The sequence below is a fragment of the Pseudorasbora parva genome, chromosome 5, assembly GCF_024679245.1.
Source record: "Pseudorasbora parva isolate DD20220531a chromosome 5, ASM2467924v1, whole genome shotgun sequence".
NCBI classification, from domain to species: domain Eukaryota; kingdom Metazoa; phylum Chordata; class Actinopteri; order Cypriniformes; family Gobionidae; genus Pseudorasbora; species Pseudorasbora parva.
Window position 1 is genome coordinate 16,229,149 of NC_090176.1, and position 23,329 is coordinate 16,252,477.

A 23,329-nucleotide genomic window follows, 5' to 3' on the forward strand; every position below is an offset into this window, starting at 1 on the left:
AGCAACACACCTCTTAATAGTAATACATATAATATATATTTAATTTCATGGTAACTTCGCAGAACTACATAACCCATAATCCTGAAACAAGTCCAGCCAATAAGAGAAGCTGGTGTTACTATGGCATAAATTGATGTATTTAAGTGACATGAACATAATGTCAAATGCTTAGTGGTCATAAAAATATTTTTAATAAAACAAAACAAAAAACGTTCTGCCTTTCTTAGACAGGGATCATTTAAAAAAAGAGACTATAGTCTCAATATGATTTCCCCAGGTAAATGAATAATAATATAGCAAAATATAACATATTATTATCATTGTGCAATAAATCATTTATAAAAATAAAATAAAATAGACTACTACAGACATTGTGCGTGTATCTTCCTCCCATCAGTGACTCTGCGCTCAACTGTTCCGAGCCACCGCTCGAGGTTTGATTAATCTCGCCTGCTCGTCATGTTTTCATGAAATGATGAACGGAGGAAAGAGCAGCTAAGCCTCCCACTGCACGGCTCTGTCACTACAAGGTGAGAGGCGCTTCCTTTTCATTTGCATGTCATTTTCCAGCATAAATCACTTATCACAGAGCAGTTATAAACCAAAAATTGGTGTCAAAGATGCGGATCACGTCTGGTGTTATCACAGGCCTGATGCTAATGCGCGAGCCAGCTGCGTCTGTGATGACATCATAAAGCTTTAGCATTCAACATAAACATTAACATATTACTGATAATAACGCTTTTACATCCATTGTTCCTTAATAAAGTATACGGTGATTCACATAAGTCATATTGCCTGTACCGTGACTGCCTGAAAATGAAAACAATGAATCATCAAACCAAAAATGAAGGATAAGTATATCAGATATTACATACAATTACGTGACTGCAAATGAAATGATACCGCGAAGAGCTTCAAAACATGTCTTATAATAGTCAAATGGCGGTTTGTCATGGTAATCTGTGACTGTCAGAGCTGGAGGTTTGTGATGGTTCGGATTTTAACACGTTTGAAGCATGAATGACAGTTGCAAATAATGATAATCAGGATTTATGGCAAGAATGATGTGAATGAGGTTTTGTACACACACAGCCACTCCCCTTTATAAGCTGGGAACAGTGAGTGAAAGAACAGTGAGATCTCATAAACATCTGTTGATTTCAGGAAATCATTTGACCCTGCTGATGCTCTCAGCACAGATCACGTGCAGCCGCCATCACTTGTGATGCTAATGTTAAAGTCACCATGAAATCAAAACTGACAAATCTTTTTTTTTTTCATGGAATATTGCAGTATTTGTTATAAATGGATTGTCCGTGCACATTTTTTTTTTATTCACATGTCTTTTTTAAAGGTGTACTACGTACATTTTCTGTCTGCTAGAGGTTGCCTATTCAAAACAAAAGCATAGTTTGATGATGGCAAGTCTTAGCGCAGAATCTTGGGACATGTGGTCTTCACCTCACAGCCGGTGAAAAATAAATCGGACTCGGGTAGAAATCAAGGTCATCGATGTGATTATTAACGTTACTGTAGTGTGAAGCAGGGCAGGACCGAGTGTTGTGGGAGCTGAGCAAGGACGCTGGAGCGATTATTTATAAGATAGACACAACACAGCGGGACTTTTATTATACCACGGTTGTCGGCACCATTTCCGCCTTTCCGGTCATGAGGGTATGAGGTAACTCAGCTCTGTTTATCATATTTTATACTGGGGTGTTAAGATTCTTCAAATCCTCGATTCGGTAAAATTTTCGATTCAAAGGTCACGGTTTCGATTCGCTTCTCAATAATTTTTTTTTTTTTTTAAAGCACAGGTTGCTATGCCATTGTTACACTAGACTTTTATGCAATATAAAATCTGATCTTTGTTCGCAATGTACCTCACTACGTTGTCAAATTTAAAACATTTATTAACAACATAATGTAACAATAACTTATATCTTCAGTCATTTGAAAATTTAAGCAACATAAACTGCCATCTATTTTCTAGTTTCTCTTTCTCTTCTTCACAGAAGATGACATTCAAGTTCACAACAAAACAAAGCTTAGTTAGAGGAGGTTGACTCGCAGCACTTCAACACGTGTGTTTTTTTCCGGCTTGGTAAGCAAACGGACGTGACATGGAGGCGTGAAAGCATCGACAATTCCATTTTTTTTCATTCGAAGTTCAAGATTGTGATTTCGGTCAATTTTGATTTAAAATCGAAAACGTGACACCCTTATTAGATACATCTGAGTGTGTTTAAAATGATGTTATGACATTACTCAGCTGCTATAATTCACTTAATCAGAATTCCAATGCTAAGAGTAAAGCGTTTCTGCTAAATGAAACCAGAAACCAAGGGTAACGCAGATATGACGGAATTTATAGGCGACATCCTCAGACGTCCTTTGTTAAAATAGTAATCTTCTGACGATTTACAAATAGTTGAAAACATTTGGGATATTGTAAGTACTCAACTGAACAAAATATATAAAACTGGCCTGGTGGTTTTCGGATATTTTACTGGAAAAAATGTACATAGTGCACCTTTAACCAAAATAACCCTTCCCCTTCCTCTTGCAGTGGCATCTCTTCTCTGATGATGTGTTTACTGGCGTGAGGGCGGGACCAACCTGTCACTCACATGACATCACAGCAAAAGCAAACCATAATGATCCAACAGTCCAGTGAATTCCCAATTGACAACATCACATTTATATATACGATAAGGAAGGCAAGAGACTATACCAAATTCCATTTCGTGTTGACTTTAATGTTCTCCTCTTTCTTTTAGAGGGGTGATTTGATTATGGTTGAACTTTTTTTAACTTTAGTTAGTGTAATGTTGCTTTTTGAGCATAAACAACATCTGCAAAGTTGTGATGTTCAAAGAAAACGGAGATATTTTCTTTTACAGAAATCACTTTTTAAAGGCTGCATTAAACAGCTGGTATAAACTATAACAACAACTTCCTGGGTCTGTGACATTACAGACCCTAAGATTTCCATGAACCCTGCCCCCGGGAACACACAACAAAGGGCTGCTTTAGAGAAGAGGAAGAGTTGTTGTAGTAGAGCACATTTGGGAGCACATCTTCATGAAGCATATATTCTCTGGCTCTGAAGGCATCTTACAACAGTTCCCATGAGTCTCTCCATCATTGTCCGACTCTGGTTTGAACACAAAAGGGTGAACAGTTTCTGAAATTTTCAGTGCGTGCCTGAGGTAATCGAAGCTGCTAACACGAGCTCTTGAAGCTCCTCTCCTTGAAAGGGGGTGTGAGAAGAGGCTCATGTGCATTTAAAGGGACACACAAAATTGTAACATGCTATAAAAAATGATCAATGGGGTATTTTGAGCTGTAACTTAACATACGTGTGTAGATGTCAGGGGACATCAGAGACTTAATTTACATTTTGTGAAAATGGGCATTTTAGGACCCCTTTAAAAATACCAGTGGGGTAAACTTGCTCTTTTTGTGTGCTGAATTCTTAGAAATAATGTTTACCTTTGCAATCCCCACCCACGCACAGTAATGCTGAAATGCATCAAAGTCTGACCTATTTCAGCATTCAGGTGTGAATGCTTGTTTAGTGAAAGAGGCTAGCTGCACTAAGCAGGATTCAATACTGTGGAAAGGCTCTGAGCCAATAGAAACAAACTTCTTTTGCTTTATCAAAGGCTTGCAACCAGTTGCAACACACCTCTTAAGATAGAGAGATAGTTAACCACATTTTTTGTTTGTTTGTTTGTTTGTTTTTTCATTATTTGCTTACCCTCATTTCAAACCTGTATAATAGAAGTGCATATTGTGTTCAAGAATTAGTAACCAAATTTTAAATATCATCTTTTATTTTTGCAATTACCATTGACAGTATTGACAATCGGAAAAGAATGACAATAAGGCATCCAGTTTTATTAAAATAGAACTTGATCAAAAATTCCATACATTTTCTCCATAGGGAAATAGATTTTTAAAGTTAACTTATTTAATGTTAAAGACAGACACCATCAGTCAGCATTATTTCAACTTATTTCTAAAATAACCAGGATTCCTGATGAGAAACTACGTTACCCATTATTCTGCAAAATAATTTTAGTATTGTGTCACACACACTCCTGCCTCCCAAAATGGCTAAACGCTAAGCTTTTAATTGTCTTAACCACAAATTATTAGTCAGAAAATGATCTAAAATTAAAACTGCACTGTGTAAATTTTAGCAGCATCTAGTGGTGAGGTGGCCAATTGCAACTATTCACCCCTCCCTTTTGAAGAATATAGAGAAGTTAAATTGTCCGACACAGGACAAAGATGTCGTTGTCTGTGGTAGAATTACAGTGCCACATACTGGTCTGGCAGGTATACTACATCCTTTGAGCTGGTTTAAGTGGTATTGTGTATATACACAGATATTTCTTGAGATGACGGAAAAAAAGATTGGATGGGGAAAGATCTGGCTTCATGTGTGGCCTGAAACACCAGAGGGGTTACTGTAGAAACATGGCGATGCAAAATGGGGATTTCACTGTAAGGGGACCCGTGGTGTATATAGATAGAAACGGCTCGTTCTAAGGTAATAAAAACACAATGGTTCACACTGAACCATTATATAATATAATATAGATAACTTTATACATAATATAAAGTTATACATATTATATTGCATTTCTGTCAATAGATATAAATATTACACACTGCACCTTTAAGCAAATTCACTACTTGAAAAGCCATCGCTGTCTCAGAAAAACATCAAAGACCGAATGAAGTTTTTGGCAGAATATGGGACGTTGTTTGTGGAGTGATGAATCACAATGAAACACGAGTTGCATGCTCCCGAGAGCGGTGTGCTTTTCGAAAATCTGCTGAGAAATATAATAATAAATGCATCTCTACCACAGTGAAGCATGGAGGAAGAGTATCATTGTGTGGGAAGCCCTTTTAGCTGCTGGTGTTGGTGAGATACTTCACTGTGAAAAGTCATTTAATGCTTTGGAGTGCAGGAGAATAATATAGCTTGCTTCCCACAAACAAAAAGTTGTTTTCTAAAGAGTAATGATCAGATGTTATTTTCTGCCTGAATTGCAAAGACAACCAAGCAGTGGCTTTGAGAACAAGTCCGTCATGCTCATGTTTTGACCTGGCCAGACTCCAGATTTGAATCCTATAGTGAATATTTGGTCTCGTATTGAACTCAAATGAACTGGGACTGGGAGACATTTCTCAGCTTCTCATGAACTGCTGGAAGCCGTTAACATTGAGTGGAACAACACTCTTCTTCCTGTAAAAATCCGTCTGCAAGTTGGGGAAGACCATCCTGTCCTAAGTTCACAGTGCTTCATGGATTGTAGGGATTTTTAATGGACATTTTGTCTTTTTGTTCTGATTTTTGTTGTTGTTGTTGTTGCTTTAAATCAAAGTGTGTCATGTTGTGATGTGACCTTTTAGCTGGTTGGTGTGGTTCATGGCTTTTAACGCTTTAACGAAGACTTTAAATTCTGATGAGGAAAACGTGTGGGAAAAATACTTCTGGAACCAAGGCAGCTATGAACTGATTTTCTAGTAAAAGCAAACATGTCAATGTCAGTTCATCATAGGCCTTAAACAAACTTGTTTGTCAGGCCGTAAACAAACAATGTATTATAATGAGTCTGAGCAAGCATTTAGGGAGAGCTTTAGTTCTGAAGCCTTATTAACCCACAATAACAGATGAATACACTCACCCAAACTGCTACTTCAGAGGTAGCCTTCTGCATATGACACTTGCTTCTTTTTTTAATAGTTTATCAGATTGTGTTTCAAATCCCTCTTCGCTTCTTTCACACAAGCTTCTGCAGTCACAGATAAGATCTCACTGCTACAGCACACTGTTTCAGTTCAGGCTATGTGAGAATGTGATAACAGCCTGACATTGGGCCGTCATGTAGCCCTGACCTACATTTTTCCATCATATTGGTGTACCGCACACGCACAGATGGCCAAGATAATTTGCCTGCTGTAGGCTGTGTAACGTTAAAGATACGGACTGTTCAATTTTCTCTGTTTAGGTAGTTTTCAGTCTTCTCATATTCGCCCCTGTGTTTCTGTCTTACTGGAGCAGCTGGAAAACCCATATTTTAACCATAAGTCATGTGATCTCCAACATAATCCACCTTAAAGGCGTAGTTCATAGGTCATTTACTTACTCATGTTGTTCCAAACCGTATTTCTTTATTACATGACAAAATACATTTTGCAAAGTGATTAATCTGTTTTTCTACCTTGTTTACACGAAGTATGTTTACATGCGCTAATTTCCCTCAGTCTGAATTAATCCAATCTGATATTTATATTTCTATGACCTTATATTTGCATGACATAAAACATATAAATGCATACATCATGGCACTGTACAGGCATGTTTGAATCTGCTTGAGCGTTTACAGTACATGATTATTGAATGGAATTTTTTTAAGCACAATCCCAGTCAATCTAATCAAGATTTCATTCAGATCAAGATAAGTCAGAGGTGTGTACATGAAGGCTTTTATATATATATTTAGGTGCATGCATGTAAGGGTAACTACTGTAGACTTTGTAGCTAAAATCAAAATGGTTAAGACATTTCATTCAACGCAACCCTTTCTTTTAAAGGAGAGGAAAACCTCCTGGCCAGACCTGCAACGTCATGGACGCCTGTGCACGGATCAGAGGCGTCCCGTTAAAGAGCCGTGCCACCATGAAAAAAGAGGTATGATGTTGCAAACATTTCTGTTGCATTAATTGTTTTTAAATGTCCTGCAATTTCCAACAAGCTTTATGTTTGTTTGAGCAGATCATCCGCGAGGGCTCAAACCTGTGCCTGAAGAGCCTGTTGAAACACAAGAAGGAACTGTGCAATGTGGTAGTGGAGCTGCATAATAAAGAACCACAGTGTTTATCAGAAGTAAGGGTCCCTCACTGCCGTGCATTTCAGACTTCCACATGCATGTTTTTATATGTAACATAGGGCTGGGCGATATGGCCAAAATTTCATATCCCGATATAGCTCATTTGATATCCCGATAACGATATACATAACGATATAGCAACCTTTCTATTAATTCAGTTTATGAATAGTCTATGCAAAATTGCAATGTGGAAATGCAGTTTGAAATGATATACAAAACAAATAAAGGTAGTATGGACTACATTTTTATTTTATTTAGAACCTTTTTTTAAAGCAAGACTGTTGGTAAAGTTAACACCTGCCTAGGGATGTTAACCGATGACCGTTTGACCGATGGCTGACCGTATCAACGTTAACCGATCAAAGTTGTCGGTTAAAATAAATAAAAAAGTGATCTCTAAATTAGGCTATTATAGACAGTGGACTAAACGCTACTACAGTTGGCCGTCTCATTCCAAAATCTTTTTGTGTGATTGAACATATCCCTCGCACTGAATTTTTCATAACTCGCCTGTTTGTACTTAATAAACCAATAAAAACATTTGAAGCGAGGTCACAGCGTTTGGGTTTGCGCGCTCACAAGGTTTGCAAAAAGTAAACACTCGAGGTTAGAGCCAGGGCAGACGACAGTATGAAGCGTGCATTTCGCTTAAGATGGGCTTACATTTGGAAATATATTACATCTTCATTTCAGTGGTAACACATAAGGTGTTGATCGTCTTTCTTTATTATTGTTAGCACTACCTCGAACTAAAGCGGCGTCTCTTCGGAGCTGTCATTTTCTTAAATGAGCCGCGGCAATGATTCAAATGAGCTTCTAAGGCTGGACAAACGCCTTTATTTTCAACGCGATCACCTTGTACCCAAACCATTTCGAAACTAAGGAGCCATTTGTCCTCTGATTACAAACAAGCTCCTCTGCGGCGCGTTTGCGGGACTCGTGTTTCGCGCTGTGGGGGATTTAAAAAAAGTGACGTGAGTGGAAGGGAGGCTGCAGCGCGTGTGTGTGTGTGTGTGTGTGAGAGAGACAGAGGGAGCGCGTTTATGTATTGCATGGGCATGCCGTGGCGTGAGGTGCATCTTGACGTAAAATTCTGCCATAAACGCCTTATCGTGGCGTAAGCGATAGAGCCTAATATAAAACGATAGACATTTTCTATCGTCCAGACGATATATTTCGTCATATCGCCCAGCCCTAATGTAACATTTACAGGGATAGTTCAGCCAAAAATGAAAGTTCTGTCATCATTTACTCTCCCTCATGTCTTTCCAAACCCATAAGACTTTTGTTCATCTTCGAAACACAGATTAAGATATTAAGATATTTTTTAACTTGTGCGCCTATATACAGGTGTGTGAATAAATGAATAAAAATTGACATCTAAGCTGAAAAAAATAGACGTTTTTTTTCGCTACAGCACATTCGTGTTGGTGTGGAATCACTCATTACGCAAACAGCTGATCTAAAAAATAAAACCATCGTGTTACATTTTTTACGCGTCAAAATCGCGTCCAGTGTGAGACCTTTGTGGACCTTTAGGCAGCACGTTTGAACTTCAGCAAGAAACAATGAGGTTCATTATTGTGTTAGGCAGCACGCTTGATCTTCCGCAAGATCCAGTGAGGTTAATTTAGCACACATAATGCTAGCACATTTGAGGTTTGTTTTACGCACGTCAAGCAAGTAAGGTTAAAATTTTGTTTGTCCGCTGAACAATGTTTATATGTGGAATACAATCCTAAATTCAATATATTCATCTTATAAAGTGATCATGTCTCTTCAGAAAATTTGAACTAAACCACTTGATTCAAATGGCTTAGTTTTACCATCTCGTTATTACATTTTTGAAATGACAGTGGTAGTTGCGTAGACCGTCATTGAAAGGAATTTGAAATATTTTAATTTGTGTTTCAAAGATGAACGAAAGTTGTACAGGTTTAGATTGACATGAGGGTAAGTAAATGGTGACTTTTTTCATTTTTTTCCATTTAGGGTTAACTAACCTCTTAAAGAATATTCCAGGTTCAGTAAAAGATAACCTAAATCTTGCCCCACTTGTTCCCCCTTTTCTTTAATTGAGAACAGGGGTGGTAAGTACTCAAGTAAAAATACTTTGATACTTTACTTAAGTATTTTTTTCGGGGATCTGTACTTTACTTGAGTATATTTTATTTGCATCTACTTTTACTCTTACTCCACTACAATATTAAAGGCAAAGTGTACTTTTTACTCCAATACATTTCCCCATGCCCGCTCCAAGTATTAAGTATTTATTACACTTGATTTCCAAACCGGTCTGGTCGGTCATGGATGATCCAGTCGGGTATAGACTTGGAAAAGCTGACAAGTCAGGTTTGCCACACTAACTTTAGCTCAGTGTTTCCCCAACTTTTTTATTTTGCGGCACACTATTTACTATGAAAACATCGTTAACATTTTACAATACAGGTGCACTATTATAATTCATGCCTAACTAATGCACAGATAACCATGAGTTAATGTATTACTAATGAAGAACTAAACCCTTTATTAATGATTACTGCATCAGCAACTAATGAACATTCTCTATGATTAATAGATTAAGTAATATATGAATTGCTATTAATTAAATGACATCATTAATTCCCTAATAACATATTACATTAACTAATAATGTAAATTCATGTATTCAAAGCCATGCATTCCAACTCTCAGTTGTCTGTTTAATTAATCATTAATCATAACAATTGGCAAAATTATATCATAACTTTTTTGTTGAGGCACATGACTATTAACTAATTGTTACGTAATATGTCATTGTGGTTATGGCTTTTGAATTAATTTTGAATTAGTTAATAGTATCTTGCTCCTCATCTGTTTTATGGAGCTAATGTTATGGAACATGTCTATTTTAAGTTTAACCCCTATACTGCGTTAAGGTGCTTCATTGTCTCCTATTAATTGCAAATCTAACAAATTCTTATTTGCAGTATCTAATCTTAACATTTGTTCAATTAAAGCATTGCATATCAGTCCCAAAAGATTTTATCTGCTTATTGATATTTACAGTTAATTTGAATATTTACTTTTTACTTTCGGTACTTGAGTACCTTTTAAATCTGATACTTTTGTACTTTTACTCAAGTGATGTTTGAATGGAGGACTTTCTACTTTTACTGGAGTATTTTTTTATGTAGGTATATATACTTTCACTCGAGTATAACTTTTGAGTACTTTTACCACCTCTGATTGAGAACTGAGTTAAGCTGATCAGTAAATGTTAAACATTTCCGTTGCACTTTATTTTACAGTATGTGCACTTTCGAAGTGATTGCAGTGTACTTACCCATAAAAGTGCTGAGTAATTTAAGGTAACCACATGGGTTAAGGTTAGGTTTTAGGGGCAGGTTCAGGGTTAGTACCTAGTTATTACACAGTTAGTGTCATTACTACAATAAGTACAGGACTGTAAAATAAATTGCTACCAATATTTCAATACTATAGTCACAAGACGCAAGCATAATGTGTTAACATAGTAGTGTGATACAATATTGCATATGTATTCTGTGTAAAGTTATATTCAATTGGACAACCTTGTTGTCATGATAAAATAAAGGCATATTTACATTTATGCATTTGGCAGACGCGTTTATCCAAAGCGACTTACATTGCATTTTAAGGTACACATTTGACATTTTTGTCAGTTCTTGCTTTCCCTGGGAATCGAACCCATGACCTTGGCGTTGCTAGCGCCATGACTAAAAATGATCATTGAATCATGAATTATAACATTTTAAGCTTCAAATTTCTTTGTTTTAAATCTTCCAGAAAATTACCACATTACTTTCTTGTAATTTCTAAATAACCTTGATTTTTACTTTGTTCGAGAAAACGAGACTATATTTGTGCTAATAATCAGAATAAATAAGCAAAAAAAGCTGTTGATTTTACTGGATGTATTGAATCCCCAATATTTCTTTGATTGAATAATGCATACTGCTGTGTCAGGTTGAATGTTTTGTGACCTCTTTTTGAGCTGCGTGATTTTGAAAGCCTCCATGACAAGATATTGGCGATAAGAGAGCGTTTAGAGGCAACTGGGACAGTGTAGCAGTATGACTGTTGCATCTCACCTTATTATACATGAGCTCATCTCACGAAGCTTGGGTGAATTGTCAAATTCAAAAAAAGAAATCTTGGTTTGCAGTTGCAGTGCAGATTGTTTTCTTTGTGTTGAGGTGGCATTCATCTATGTGGGTTTGTAATTCTCATGAAGAAGAGTGAATTGCTCCTGCTGATATTTTACTTTATTTGCACACATTGTCTACTTTAACTAAAGGAAATCGGATCATGCAAACATGTCCAAAAGGTACCGTATTTCCTGGGAATTACTTCACAGGGCTGTAAACATGCTACGAAAAAATAGGTCTGTGCAATGAATCAATACACTGACCTAAATTTTTTTAGGAACACCATACTAATACTGTGTTTGCCCCCCTTTTGCCTCCAGAACTACCTTAATTCTACATGGCATTGATTCAACAAGGTGCTGAAAGCATTCTTTAGAAATGTTGGCCCATATTGATAGGATAGCATTTTGCAGTTGTTGGAGATTTGTGGGATGCACATCCAAGGCACGAAGCTCCCGTTCCACCACATCCCAAAGATGCTCTATTGGGTTGAGATCTGGTGACTATGGGGGGCCATTTTAGTACAGTGAACTCATTGTCATGTTCAAGAAACCAATTTGAAATGATTTGATCTTTTTGACATGGTGCATTATCCTGCTGGAAGTAGCCATCAGAGGATGGTACATGGTGGTCATAAAGACATCGACATCGTCAGAAACAATGCTCAGGTAGGCCGTGGCATTTAAACGATGCCCAATTGGCACTGAGGGACCTAAAGCGTGCCAAGAAAACATCCCCCACACCATTACACCACCACCACCAGCCTGCACAGTGGTAACAAAACATGACGGGTCCATGCTCTCATTCTGTAAATTCTGACTCTACCATAGTCTCAACAGAAATCGAGACTCATCAGACCAGGCAACATTTTTCCAGTCTTCAACTGTCCAATTTTGGTGAGCTTGTGCAAATTGTATCCTCTTTTTCCTATTTGTAGTGGAGATGAGTGGTACCCGGTGGGGTCTTCTGCTGTTGTAGCCCATCTGCCTCAAGGTTATGCGTGTTGTGGCTTCACAAATGCTTTGCTGCATACCTCGGTTGTAACGAGTGGTTATTTCAGTCAAAGTTGCTCTTCTATCAGCTGGAATCAGTCGGCCCATTCTCCTCTGACCTCTAGCATCAACAAGGCATTTTCGTCCACAGGACTGCCGCATACTGGATGTTTTTCCCTTTTCACACATTTCTTTGTAAACCCTAGAAATGGTTGTTGCTGAAAATTCCAGTAACTGAGCAGATTGTGAAATACTCAGACTGGCCTGTCTGGCACGATCAACCATGCCATGCTCAAAATTGCTTAAACCGAAATGCTAAACATGCCAAACATCTCTCCAAACTTGTAATGAGTAATGTTTACAAACTTCTTGTTATCCATCAAAATGGGAACATTTAATTGAGTGTTTACAGTGACCGGGAGGGGACATGTTCAGATCACTTAAGCTGTGTTCGAAGTCACCCCCTGGCCTATACCCTTAGGGGGCTTTTAGTGGGAACAGCCATTTGTAGTGGTGTCCGAAGGTCCGAGATTATTGAGTGCACTCATTCAGTCCCATAATGCACCGCAGTAACGAATGTACAACTGATGTTCTTTCAGCAGCTAGAGAATACCCACAATTCAATGTAATATATCTTTTCATTGCTACTGGAGCTACCAGTTTGCTAAGTTTCAAATGATTATTAAACCGCAAGCAAAAGGCCGAATTCACTCACTTGTTTTTATTCACTCCTTCAAGTGAGCGATATTAGTAAACCAATTTAGGGAATAGTTAATGAGGGTACATTTTGAACACAGTCTCACTTGTGGACTTTCTGCACAAGGGTGCCCTCCGGCTACGGTTATGAATGACTGACATTACACTATATGTGCACAGACTAATGCTCACAACAACCTATTTTGGGTCGGAAAGAAATATGTTTGATCTAAACATTCAAATCCCTAATTTTCTCTCCAGTGTAGAGCAGTATACAGTAGCTTTGTTCTCTCAATGGATGCATTAGATTTCCTGACACAAATTAAGAAACTACCGTCACAGATTTGTATTATACTAATTTAGCATTTTATAATAAAACACAGCTTAGAATGTTTTAATGAGTTATAGTCATTGAATCTCTGCATGTTGGTCAGCTTGCAGTTTTCTCTTGTAGTTTCTTTTTTGTAAAATGTGATAATTTGATCATCATGCATTTACTGCAGCCATGATCAATAGAAAATGTAAACAAACATTAATTAAAGTAGGTAAGGTGAATGTGCATAAAAACGAAACATGAACTGAAGGGAATAACTGACTTCATTTAATTATGCACAAAATCAGCATATATTGCACCTGTTTTTTAACAGTCTATAATGTAACTGTATAAATATGATTGGCATGATTGTTTCTTCTCTTTCATAGGTGCATTACGTATGCTTACCTAGTCATGCTGAGGGGGAGGATTTCACTCTACAGGTAAGTGTTGTTTGTGCTGCTTACACTAATGTGCAACATTTTGAAGATATTTTTAAAGAAAATATTTAGCGAGGATACATTAATTTATCCCAAGCTACAGTAAATGGAGTAATGCTGGAGTAATGATGCTGAAAATTCCGCTTTGCATCACAGGAATAAGTTTATTGTTTTATTCTTAAACCCCTGAAGCCCTGAGGATATTTTTAGAGTTTCTTTGTCTGAATGACAAAAAAGTCAAATAAAGACTCATAACTCCAAAACTAGCAAGGAGAGTCAAATTGTAGGTATCATTTGTTAACAAACTTTTATAATATAACTATAATAAAATGTAGGTTTTTTTTATTATATTTGGACAATCTAATGCTGAGGAACTGCTGATAAAAGAAAGACATATTTTTTTTTATTTTAATTTTTTATTTTACAAATATTTCTTATTTGACATGTAATAACTTAGGAAGTAAATATGTAGACATTTTTTTGGTGATGTTCCCCTATATGTGTCCTGCATCTGGATCAAATTTTGTGGTGATATAACAAAGTACTATACAGCATTGGGAACAAAGTTAGCCTTTTTGTTCAATCCTTGACATTTATAAAACTGTTGTTTTCTGACTAACATTCACAAATTTAAAGACTCATAACTCAAACTATAGCAAGGATGGTATCGTTTGTAGAACACTTTTTATATTAAAAAAATATAATTTTTTATTACATTTGGACAATCTAATGCTGAGAAACTGCTGATAAAAGACATTATATTATTACTATATTATTTGTATTATATACTATTACATATTTAATATAACACAAAATATATATCATTTTAAAGCTTAGAATCTCAGCTTTCCAATGCATCTATACAATTTGATCAAGCTGACCAAGATGCAGGGAGTCAATAACTATAAATCATTAATACATTTTAAGCTTTGTTTTATTATAAAATAAATTATTATAATACAATAATTATAATAAAATCTGTGATGGTCGTTTCTTAATTGTTTTCAGGAAATCGTCTGCATCCATTGAGAGAACAAAGCTACTGTACACAGATTTCCATTTTACTAGCAAATAACTCATCACTACTTTGGATATACTCATAATGGCTACATTCATTGTAAAGTTTAGACTTTAAGCTTTCAAATGACACCTGTTTTATGTTGATCCATGCAAGATTTTTGAAAATTATGAAAATTATATTTTTTGCAGCTAGGTGGCGCCCGTCGGTGGTACACTCCGTTTTAGAGGAATAACTCGGCGCTCGTTAAGAGTCAAAATGGAAAGATGCATTGAAAAGCTCAGATTCTAGACTTAGAATAGCTATATACTATTATTACATTCAGGTGTTTCTTATTATTTTTTCTCTTTTTTTGTGTGTGTGTGTGGGTGGGGGGGGGGGGGGGGGGGTTGGTCGGTAACGTGGGCAGTACACTTCAGGCTTCTTTGTAAAGAATAGAGTGGCTCAGCAAAGAGCACAAAATAGGTGCCTCAACATTCTTTGTTGAATCCTAAAGTCATGAATTCTTTGATCCCTACAGGCTCTGACGTCCCTCTCCACTGAGATGATGGAGTTGCTTAGATCACTACATGTACATACCCTTAAAGATGAAGAGATTCTGCTCCTCAAAGACCCCAAAAGACCATTTGAAAGGAAAGACACAGTTTCTCAGGTTTGCTTTTTTAAAAAATATATTATGCTTAAATATTTGAAAGTTTTGTTTCGTTTGAGGCGTGTTTTCTGCTGTCATTATTTTGATATCAGGTGTCCTTCATTGTTTTGTCTGGGTTTCTTAATTTGTGATATTGTTTTGTGTGGAATTTGGTCTAAACAGAATGAACCTGTGGAAGGCAGCCATGGTATTAAGTTTAGTACTCTGAACGTTTCATCAAACCACAAGTGATTTTCAGACATAACAAGAGATTGCATGCTTTCTTTCACATATGTTAGGGAAAATAAGAGTGCCGTGAGAAGTCTAAATATCACAACTTCTCAAGCAATGATGTCAGTTCAGGAATTGACCGTTCGCAGACTTTAGTGAATTACGTTTATCTTCCAGATTAACATTACGTTTATCATAACAAAAACAATATCATGTCATCTAAGCATGTGATTGATTCATTTTTTTTTATTCCTTCGTTTTCTTTAAAAATATTGTATTCTTTCACCCTCAGACCTTTTCAAGAGCCTTGTGCATATTGAGACATAGCCCCACTCCTCAGATTAGCGTGTGCACCATGCTGGGGTTGTTGGCTCGATACACAGCTGGGATAAGGTATGCACTGGAGTTACAGGTTCTGCAGAGAGGCACTTCAGAAGCATGTCAAGCTGAGGATGATGACACCAATCAGTCGGTCTCTTCTATCGAAGAGGACTTTGTTACTGCTTTTGAACATCTTGAAGAGGAATATACAGGTAATTAGAAGCTGTTCCTTTTAATTTTCTATTCACCGAAAAAGAAAAGAAAAAAAGAAAAAACTGTTTTCAGCATTGATACGACTTTTTCAGATTCTATCACCCATATGTATTTGAGATTTCAAGTGGAAATGTTTGATATAATAATTAAAATATTATGGATTTTTGACATTGTGTTTGACATATACAGTGCCTTGTGAAAGTATCCGGCCCCCTTGAACTTTGAGACCTTTTGCCACATTTCAGGCTTCAAACATAATGATATGAAACTGTAATTTTTTGTGAAGAATCAATAATAAGTGGGACATAATCATGAAGTGGAACAAAATGTTTTGGATATTTCAAACTTTTTTTCAAATCAAAAACTGAAAAATTGGCCATGCAAAATTTTTTGGAATCAAAGTTTCTCAGAAAGAAGCCCCCTTAAGCAAACTTTAAACGACACTTTTTATGGATATCTTTAAGAAATGGCTTTCTTCTTGCCACTCTTCCGGAAAGGCGAGATTTGTGCAGTATACGACTGATTGTTGTCCTTTGGACAGAGTCTCCCACCTCAGCTGTAGATCTCTGCAGTTCCTCCAGAGTGATCATGGGCCTCTTGGCTGCATCTCTGATCAGTCTTCTCCTTGTATGAGCTGAAAGTTTAGAGGGACGGCCAGGTCTTGGTAGATTTGCAGTGGTCTGATACTCCTTCCATTTCAATAGTATCGCTTGCACAGTGCTCCTTGAGATGTTTAAAGCTTGGGAAATCTTTTTGTATCCAAATCCGGAATTAAACTTCTCCACAACAGTATCTCGGACCTGCCTGGTGTGTTCCTTGTTCTTCATGATGCTCTCTGCGCTTTTAACGGACCTCTGAGACTATCACAGTGCAGGTGCATTTATACGGAGACTTGATTATGCACATGTGGATTCTTTTTTATCATCATTAGTCATTTAGGTCAACATTGGATCATTCAGAGATCCTCACTGAACTTCTGGAGAGAGTTTGAGGCACTGAAAGTAAAGGGGCCAAATAATTTTGCACACCCAATTTTTCAGTTTTTGATTTGTTAAAAAAGTTTAAAATATCCAATAAATTTCATTCCATTTCATGAGTGTCCCACTAGTTGTTGATTCTTCACAAAAAAATTACAGTTTTATATCTTTATGTTTGAAGCCTGAAATGTGGCAAAAGGTCGCAAAGTTCAAGGGGGCCGAATACTTTCGCAAGGCACTGTAAATAGTCCTAATGCTAACATGGTGTTAAATACATAATAAATGAACAAACACCGACATTGATAATGATTCTTGAGAATAAAATTATACAATAAAAAACATTTACTTAAAATGTTCAATAAGATGTAACAATATTGGTGTTTTTACTGTAATGCAGCCTTTGTGAGCATTTGAAAGACTGTAACAACCCCAGACATTTGAATTATAGTGTAAATAAATCAAAAGAATTAAAATACAATAAACTTTAATTTAAACACATTTTAAAACATGTTTAAAAAATGTTACCCTTAGATTATCAAGTTTCCTACATAAATAATTGCCTATGTTAATTACAATCAATTCTGTTCTTAAAAACTGTTCTCTGATCTTGCAGGGTCCCATAGTCAGAGGAGCCAAAGGGATGTGGGATCCCAGACAGTCCCTTACACTCATTTAAAAGACTTAACTGGATCTCGTATTATTATAAGTTCCATACCCAGGAAGTCAGTGCGCAAGGGAATGGCAACTGCAAAAGTATCAGAAACTGTCCTGAAGTCAACAGTGTGGTCAGAAATTTCAGAGATCTCATATGGACTTAGCAGTCTACCAAAGGGACGTATTACATCCACATCCATCACCGAGTCAGATGAGTCAGACTGCTCAAGTCCCAGTCCTATTATATTCCTGGATGAAGTTGGATATCAGAAGAGTCTTAAAGCAAAACTTGACATTCCCAAGATCCCTGTTCTGAAGGATGGAGTAGAAGACTCTGACTCAGAAGTCAGTGAATTTTTCGACAGCTTTGATCAGTTTGATGAACTAGACCAGTCTTCTGATTCCAAAATCAAGGTCCTTAAAGAAAAGCCCCTCCTTGGTCAACCTGAGAAGTATGTTGACAACCCTGGATGTAAATTTGTATCAAGGGGGTGCTCGACCACAGCAATGAATCCTCACAAGTTTGATCATAGGACTCTTCCAGCCAATGTCAAGAAACCAACTCCACTTAAACCAGGATCACCGTACAGTATTCACTCTGATGCACCAGATTCCCCACGGCCAGTGAGGACTCCCTGCGAGGAAAGCGGGCCGCTCTTCAGCCCAGTTCGTTCATCTGCATTTAGCCCACTGGGAGAAGGAGGGTCTTTAGAGTATTTTTGGAAGGCAGATGGTGATGGCTCAGAATTACGTAAACCACAGGACCTTTGCTCACTGTACAAAACGTACTCTGATTTTGCCAACAATCTGTCAAAAGAAATCCTTGGATCTGTCTGTGGGTACTCCTCCCCTGTTGATTTTAACATTAATAAGAACTTGAGCTGTGTGTGTCATAAGGAGTTCAAAAACACTAATGGGCATCTAATGAAGCTTTCAGACATCCAGGAGACAGTCACCATCACTAAATCCCAATCACAGTCTCTTAAGGATGGAATTCAGAAGTTTGCTACAGACTTAGTCGAAATGAGCCTTGGAAGTGCCTTAAGGGACTTGCAGAAAGGTATGTCCTCCTGTACCACTACGCTTTGCCATTTGGCTGCAAGGCTGACATCTTCAGTATTTCAAATGGCCTTTCAAGAGATAGGTATGCGCCATGCATACGTGTTAAAAGAGCATGCCATAAACGGTCTTGCCGGTTTCCTAGTAGGGGAAGCTGTTTCTGGAGCTCTCAAAGAATTTTTGTTTGTGAAAAAGCAGATTTTCAACAACACTGTCACACGATTTGCTGCAGATCTTGCTGAGGAACTAGTGTTTGAAGGAATTATGGAGGTTTGCCAGTTTTCGCATCCCTCAACACCACTCACACCAAGGGACTGGTCGTTTGAGGAGGAAGTGGTTTCATCCTATGCCTCTGATCTTTCGGAGTCTGTTCTCCAAGAGGCTTTTATAGAGCTCTCACAAGCTGATGTGACATTCACTACCCAGGCAGCTATCAGTGTGTCAGTAGACAATATTTGCTACGTGAGTGCTGAAGATAGTTCTCTCATAACAAAAACCTGCAGTGCCCAAACAAGCTATCATGGATCTCAGGCCGTCGCTGAGGCTGCAAATCAAGAGCAGGATGGCTGCACGGTGAAGAAAGCCTTGTATTGTGTGTCAGGTATCGCCAGTTGTGTTCCAGTTCCCGTGGCTGGTAAGGTCATATCCCATGCACACAATTCAGACCAACCTTCTCAGTATAAATCCAGTATTGGTCACGTGTGTCAGACCAGCCCGAAAAGAACCATTTGTTGCCGAGGGGAAGTGACATCATCCACCTCAGATACCTCAGCAGCAACTCAGACTGAATCATCGCCAGGTCCTTCAAGACTTCAGGATGCCGATGGTGAGGAAACTGTCGACAGCATGTCCGTTGAAAGTGATTCTGGCAAGCCCTCAATTGGAAAGACTTTTCAAAACTTCTCTGGGAATATGGTGGACTCTATAGTAGGTGAGGCATTTGATCTAATGCATTCTTCGACAAAAGTAAAGAAGAAAGTAGAGGACTGTGCAGACTTTTTGAGTAAAACAATAGCAGCACGGATATCCACTCCAACCCATGGAATTGTTCAATCACATGTGTCGACTCAGAGAGGTTCCTCTCAGATTCCCTTTCCCTTGGTGTCAAAGGTCTCTAGTGACCCATCCTCCAAAAGTGGATGTCCAGTCTCCAAGCTCAGCCCAGAGGTCCGATCTGTCGTGAGAAGGGACACACTGGAAGTGCCCAGTTTTGAAGTTGCCTCCTGTGGTGGTAGAAAAGTAAGTGCTGAAGATTTTTCAAGCAGCAACTCTGGAAGGAAATCAGTTGAAGTCCCTAGCACGCCACCCTCAAGTCCTCAGCAGCCATCAGATGAGTACAGTGACAAACAGGTCAGACAGTTTTCGAAGAAGCTCAAAGGTACGCTTGCAAAAGAATTTTCTCCTGCTACTCCTCCACCCACCCCTTACTACCCGCCTGCAACCGACAACGAAGAAGCTGGTTTAGTTTCAGACAAAGCCGAATTCATGCTGAAACTCATTAGGTCTCTCTCTGAAGAGGCTGGCAGCAATGAAGATGAGGAGGAGACCCAGAAAGATGGTCCACACACGAGAAACTGCCAGTCAGAGCTGAGTCCCAGCATGAGGAGCAGAATGTTCGAGAGGAGTGCGCTCCATTATGCAGAGCGTTTAGCATGCCACATTGTTTCTATGGCAACTGAGATGGACACACTAAGCCTCTGTGACGTAAAGAAGCCTGTGGGTGATGAGAGCAAAGGCAGTGTTTCCTTGCATAGTGCACAGTTTTCTGAACAGACTTTGAATTCTTTGTGGACATATGCTGGAGAAGTGGCTGGAGAAGTCATCAACGATGTCAAGAGGATGATGAGTTCAACCCACTGTCGTCACAAAACGGGTAAAAGAGGATCTGTAAACTCTACTGACAAGTGCCAGAGTGGAGACGGTCTTTTGGGAAGTTTGACTTGTCAATGGTCTGGTGACGTCCAAGCAGGTGGGATGTCATCAGAGTATCCAAGTTGCGAGAGTGTCACTGACGAATATGCAGGATACCTCATTAAGGTGCTCAAGAAAGAGGGAGGCAACCGAGAGCTTATATTGGATCAGTACGCCACTCGTTTGGCATATCGATCTATTAAATCTGGCCTGGCTCATGCGGCACGAAAAATAAAGCAGAGATCTCCTTTAAGGCTACACTCCTCTAGGCGTTTACACAATGATCGTAATCCTGATGTTTCTCAAATTCCCATATCCAAGTCATCACACACTGCACTTACTGATACAAAAGATGGATCCTCTTGTGAATCTCTGCCATGTGCTTGTCAAGATGGTCAAGACCTGAGCAGTAACGAATATGTTGAACTTGTGAACTTTGCAGAGTCGCTTGCCTACAACATCACATGTGACGTTACAAGAAAGCTGAGAATGTCGTCAGTTAGACTGCCTAAATCGCTCACTGATTCTTGCCTATACAGGAAATCAGGTGTAGATGACGTACCTGAAAATCTCATCAAAAGTACTTTTTCATGTTCTCTTTTAACATGCACAGAAACTAACAGGCTGTATCATAGTACAAGCAGCTTGAACGAAAGCAAAAGCAACAGCGGTGTCATGCAAGTGATCGAACATTATGCCAGGAAAATTGTTGATGACACTTTGGAAATTACCCTGGGGCCAGCAAGCGTTCAGGCAGCCGGGGAAATGAGGGCACTTGATCCCAATTCCTTCACAGAAAAGCTGGCTGAGGCATATGAAGCCTGCCGATACTGCCAAGGTCGAGAATGCCTGTTTTGCAGTAAAGATGGTCGTCGTGGTTTCCAGGGACTGAAAATAAGAAGGCAACAAGAATCTGATGCAGTGACTGGACTGGAAATTCCTAGAATTCACATTGATTTGGAGAAGAGAGCTGCTTTTGCTGAAGACATGGTGTCCAGTGTCATTGAGAAAGCTAAAAAGGAGCTGAGCTGCACCAGTTTGAATGCAGACAGTGGGATTGGTCATGATGGCGCAAGCTTTGCAGAAAGTCTCACCACAGAGATCATGACGTCCGCACTATCCAACGTCTGCCAAACCGTCAATATTGGGTAAAGTGACAGATTTATACAGAGTCATACATACACTCTATCACTTGGTTAATTGCTCATCATGTTACTCACGATACATAGAAAAAAGTTTCCAAATCTAGGAAATCCATTTCCTTATCATTATTGATGACTTTGTGTGTTTCAGTGCCCCTAGAAGGGATGGCGTCAATGTGACTGAGTCAACAGTGAGTCAACAGCTTAGTTTGAGTGTTGGTGATGACAGTCTTGGTAGTTGGTCCAATCTGAGTTTCGAAGAAGACCACCCAGATGAGAGCAGCAGCTTTCACCATCTAAGTGACAGGTGAACAAGTCCCACCGCACTTACAAGCAATACACAAGCTAAAGAATAGTTTAGTTAAACATTAAACGAACTAGCATTGCTCGACTAATACCACACTCAAGTTCAAAGCACTGTACTTTCTTTTCTTGTGCACCTTACACAAGCATGTGGAACTAATCATTGTGGAAAGTATGATTTGTTTAATTAACATGGGAAGGACTGCCTTTGTGGTGACCTAACCCTTGCAAACCCTCAATACAACATATAGAGGAGAGATCTGTGCTCAGACTCAATTTGTGAAGTAGTGTCAATGTGAGACGTTCATATAATTTGTATAGTAGTTTGTTTGTTTTTTCAATCCAGTTGCAGTCCTGATTGGTTTTCAGCTGAGATATTTTGACGGTATTCACATGTTTAGTCTGAGTTTTATCAGTTTCGATTAGAAGTTTAGAAGAACCTACTGTATGACTCATTACTGCTGAAGAACGTTTATTGTTCTCGGTTTCATTTATACACAAACCATTTTACAATTTCTTTGACGCCAGAGTTGCTGATTATCTCACCATTTTCCAAAATTGCTTAGGAGCACCTAGTGCTTTGCCCAGATGAGCATTTAGGGATATTGTTTTTCATTCTAAGAAAAATGTAAGTGTCTTTGGCCTGAAAACATGACAGCTGACTCACACTGTCTTTTCTTTCAAAGGCAAGAATTGTTGAGTATTGTTTTTGGCTGCAGTGTCTCAATGGAAGCAATTTCTATCAACATTTTAATATCTCCCAAGAAACTGAAAGTCAGAATGTATGAGCAATTTTTGTTTTGGACATCCCAAGATACCATGAAGGTATCAAAATATTTGTGAAAGGTGTGGTTGTCAGCTTTAGGCAGTGTTTTTGAGTAACCTAGAAACTGTAACTTCTCAGTGTGTCCAGATATAGATGATATTTAACAGTTTTCTTTTTTTTTTAGTTTCATGTCCTCAAGGTCTGTTTAAATCAATTCATTTTTACATAACATGTTTCGGATTAGGTCATTACATTTTTATGTTGTGGCTGTACAAAAATACGTACATTATGCAACATTGTAAATATGTTTGATTAGACAAATATTTATATTCTTTCTTGTCTCACGACAGTATTGATGAGTATGAGATACAGATGTTTTTATAGAATTTCTGCATTTATTTAATTTACGTGAATCAGTTTCAGTGATTTGACTCTTTAAAACTCGTCATCACATCTCTGCGTCAAAGTTCTTTTAGTGAAATGCCTCTTATATTTACAGTTCTTCTAGAGCTTTTTAAATAGAGATCTAAATAGACAACTAAACTAAATAACATTTGCTATTTTCTGATTTTTTTT

The 23,329-nt window shown here is 38.1% G+C and overlaps 1 protein-coding gene across 3 annotated transcripts in view; it reads left to right on the forward strand.

Annotated features, from left to right (window-relative positions):
• The first annotated feature begins 401 nt into the window (after positions 1 to 401).
• akap11 (A kinase (PRKA) anchor protein 11) overlaps positions 402 to 23,329 on the forward strand; it is a 34,924-nt gene continuing 11,996 nt past the window's right edge. For all 3 annotated transcript variants that reach the window (XM_067443345.1, XM_067443346.1, XM_067443347.1), the window contains exons 1-8: positions 402 to 530; positions 6,622 to 6,718; positions 6,803 to 6,913; positions 13,477 to 13,530; positions 15,066 to 15,197; positions 15,700 to 15,940; positions 17,532 to 21,690; positions 21,836 to 21,991. In XM_067443345.1, coding sequence (XP_067299446.1) covers positions 6,656 to 6,718; positions 6,803 to 6,913; positions 13,477 to 13,530; positions 15,066 to 15,197; positions 15,700 to 15,940; positions 17,532 to 21,690; positions 21,836 to 21,991 — 4,916 coding nt within the window. In that variant the 5' untranslated portion in view covers positions 402 to 530; positions 6,622 to 6,655. The remainder of the gene's footprint in view (positions 531 to 6,621; positions 6,719 to 6,802; positions 6,914 to 13,476; positions 13,531 to 15,065; positions 15,198 to 15,699; positions 15,941 to 17,531; positions 21,691 to 21,835; positions 21,992 to 23,329) is intronic.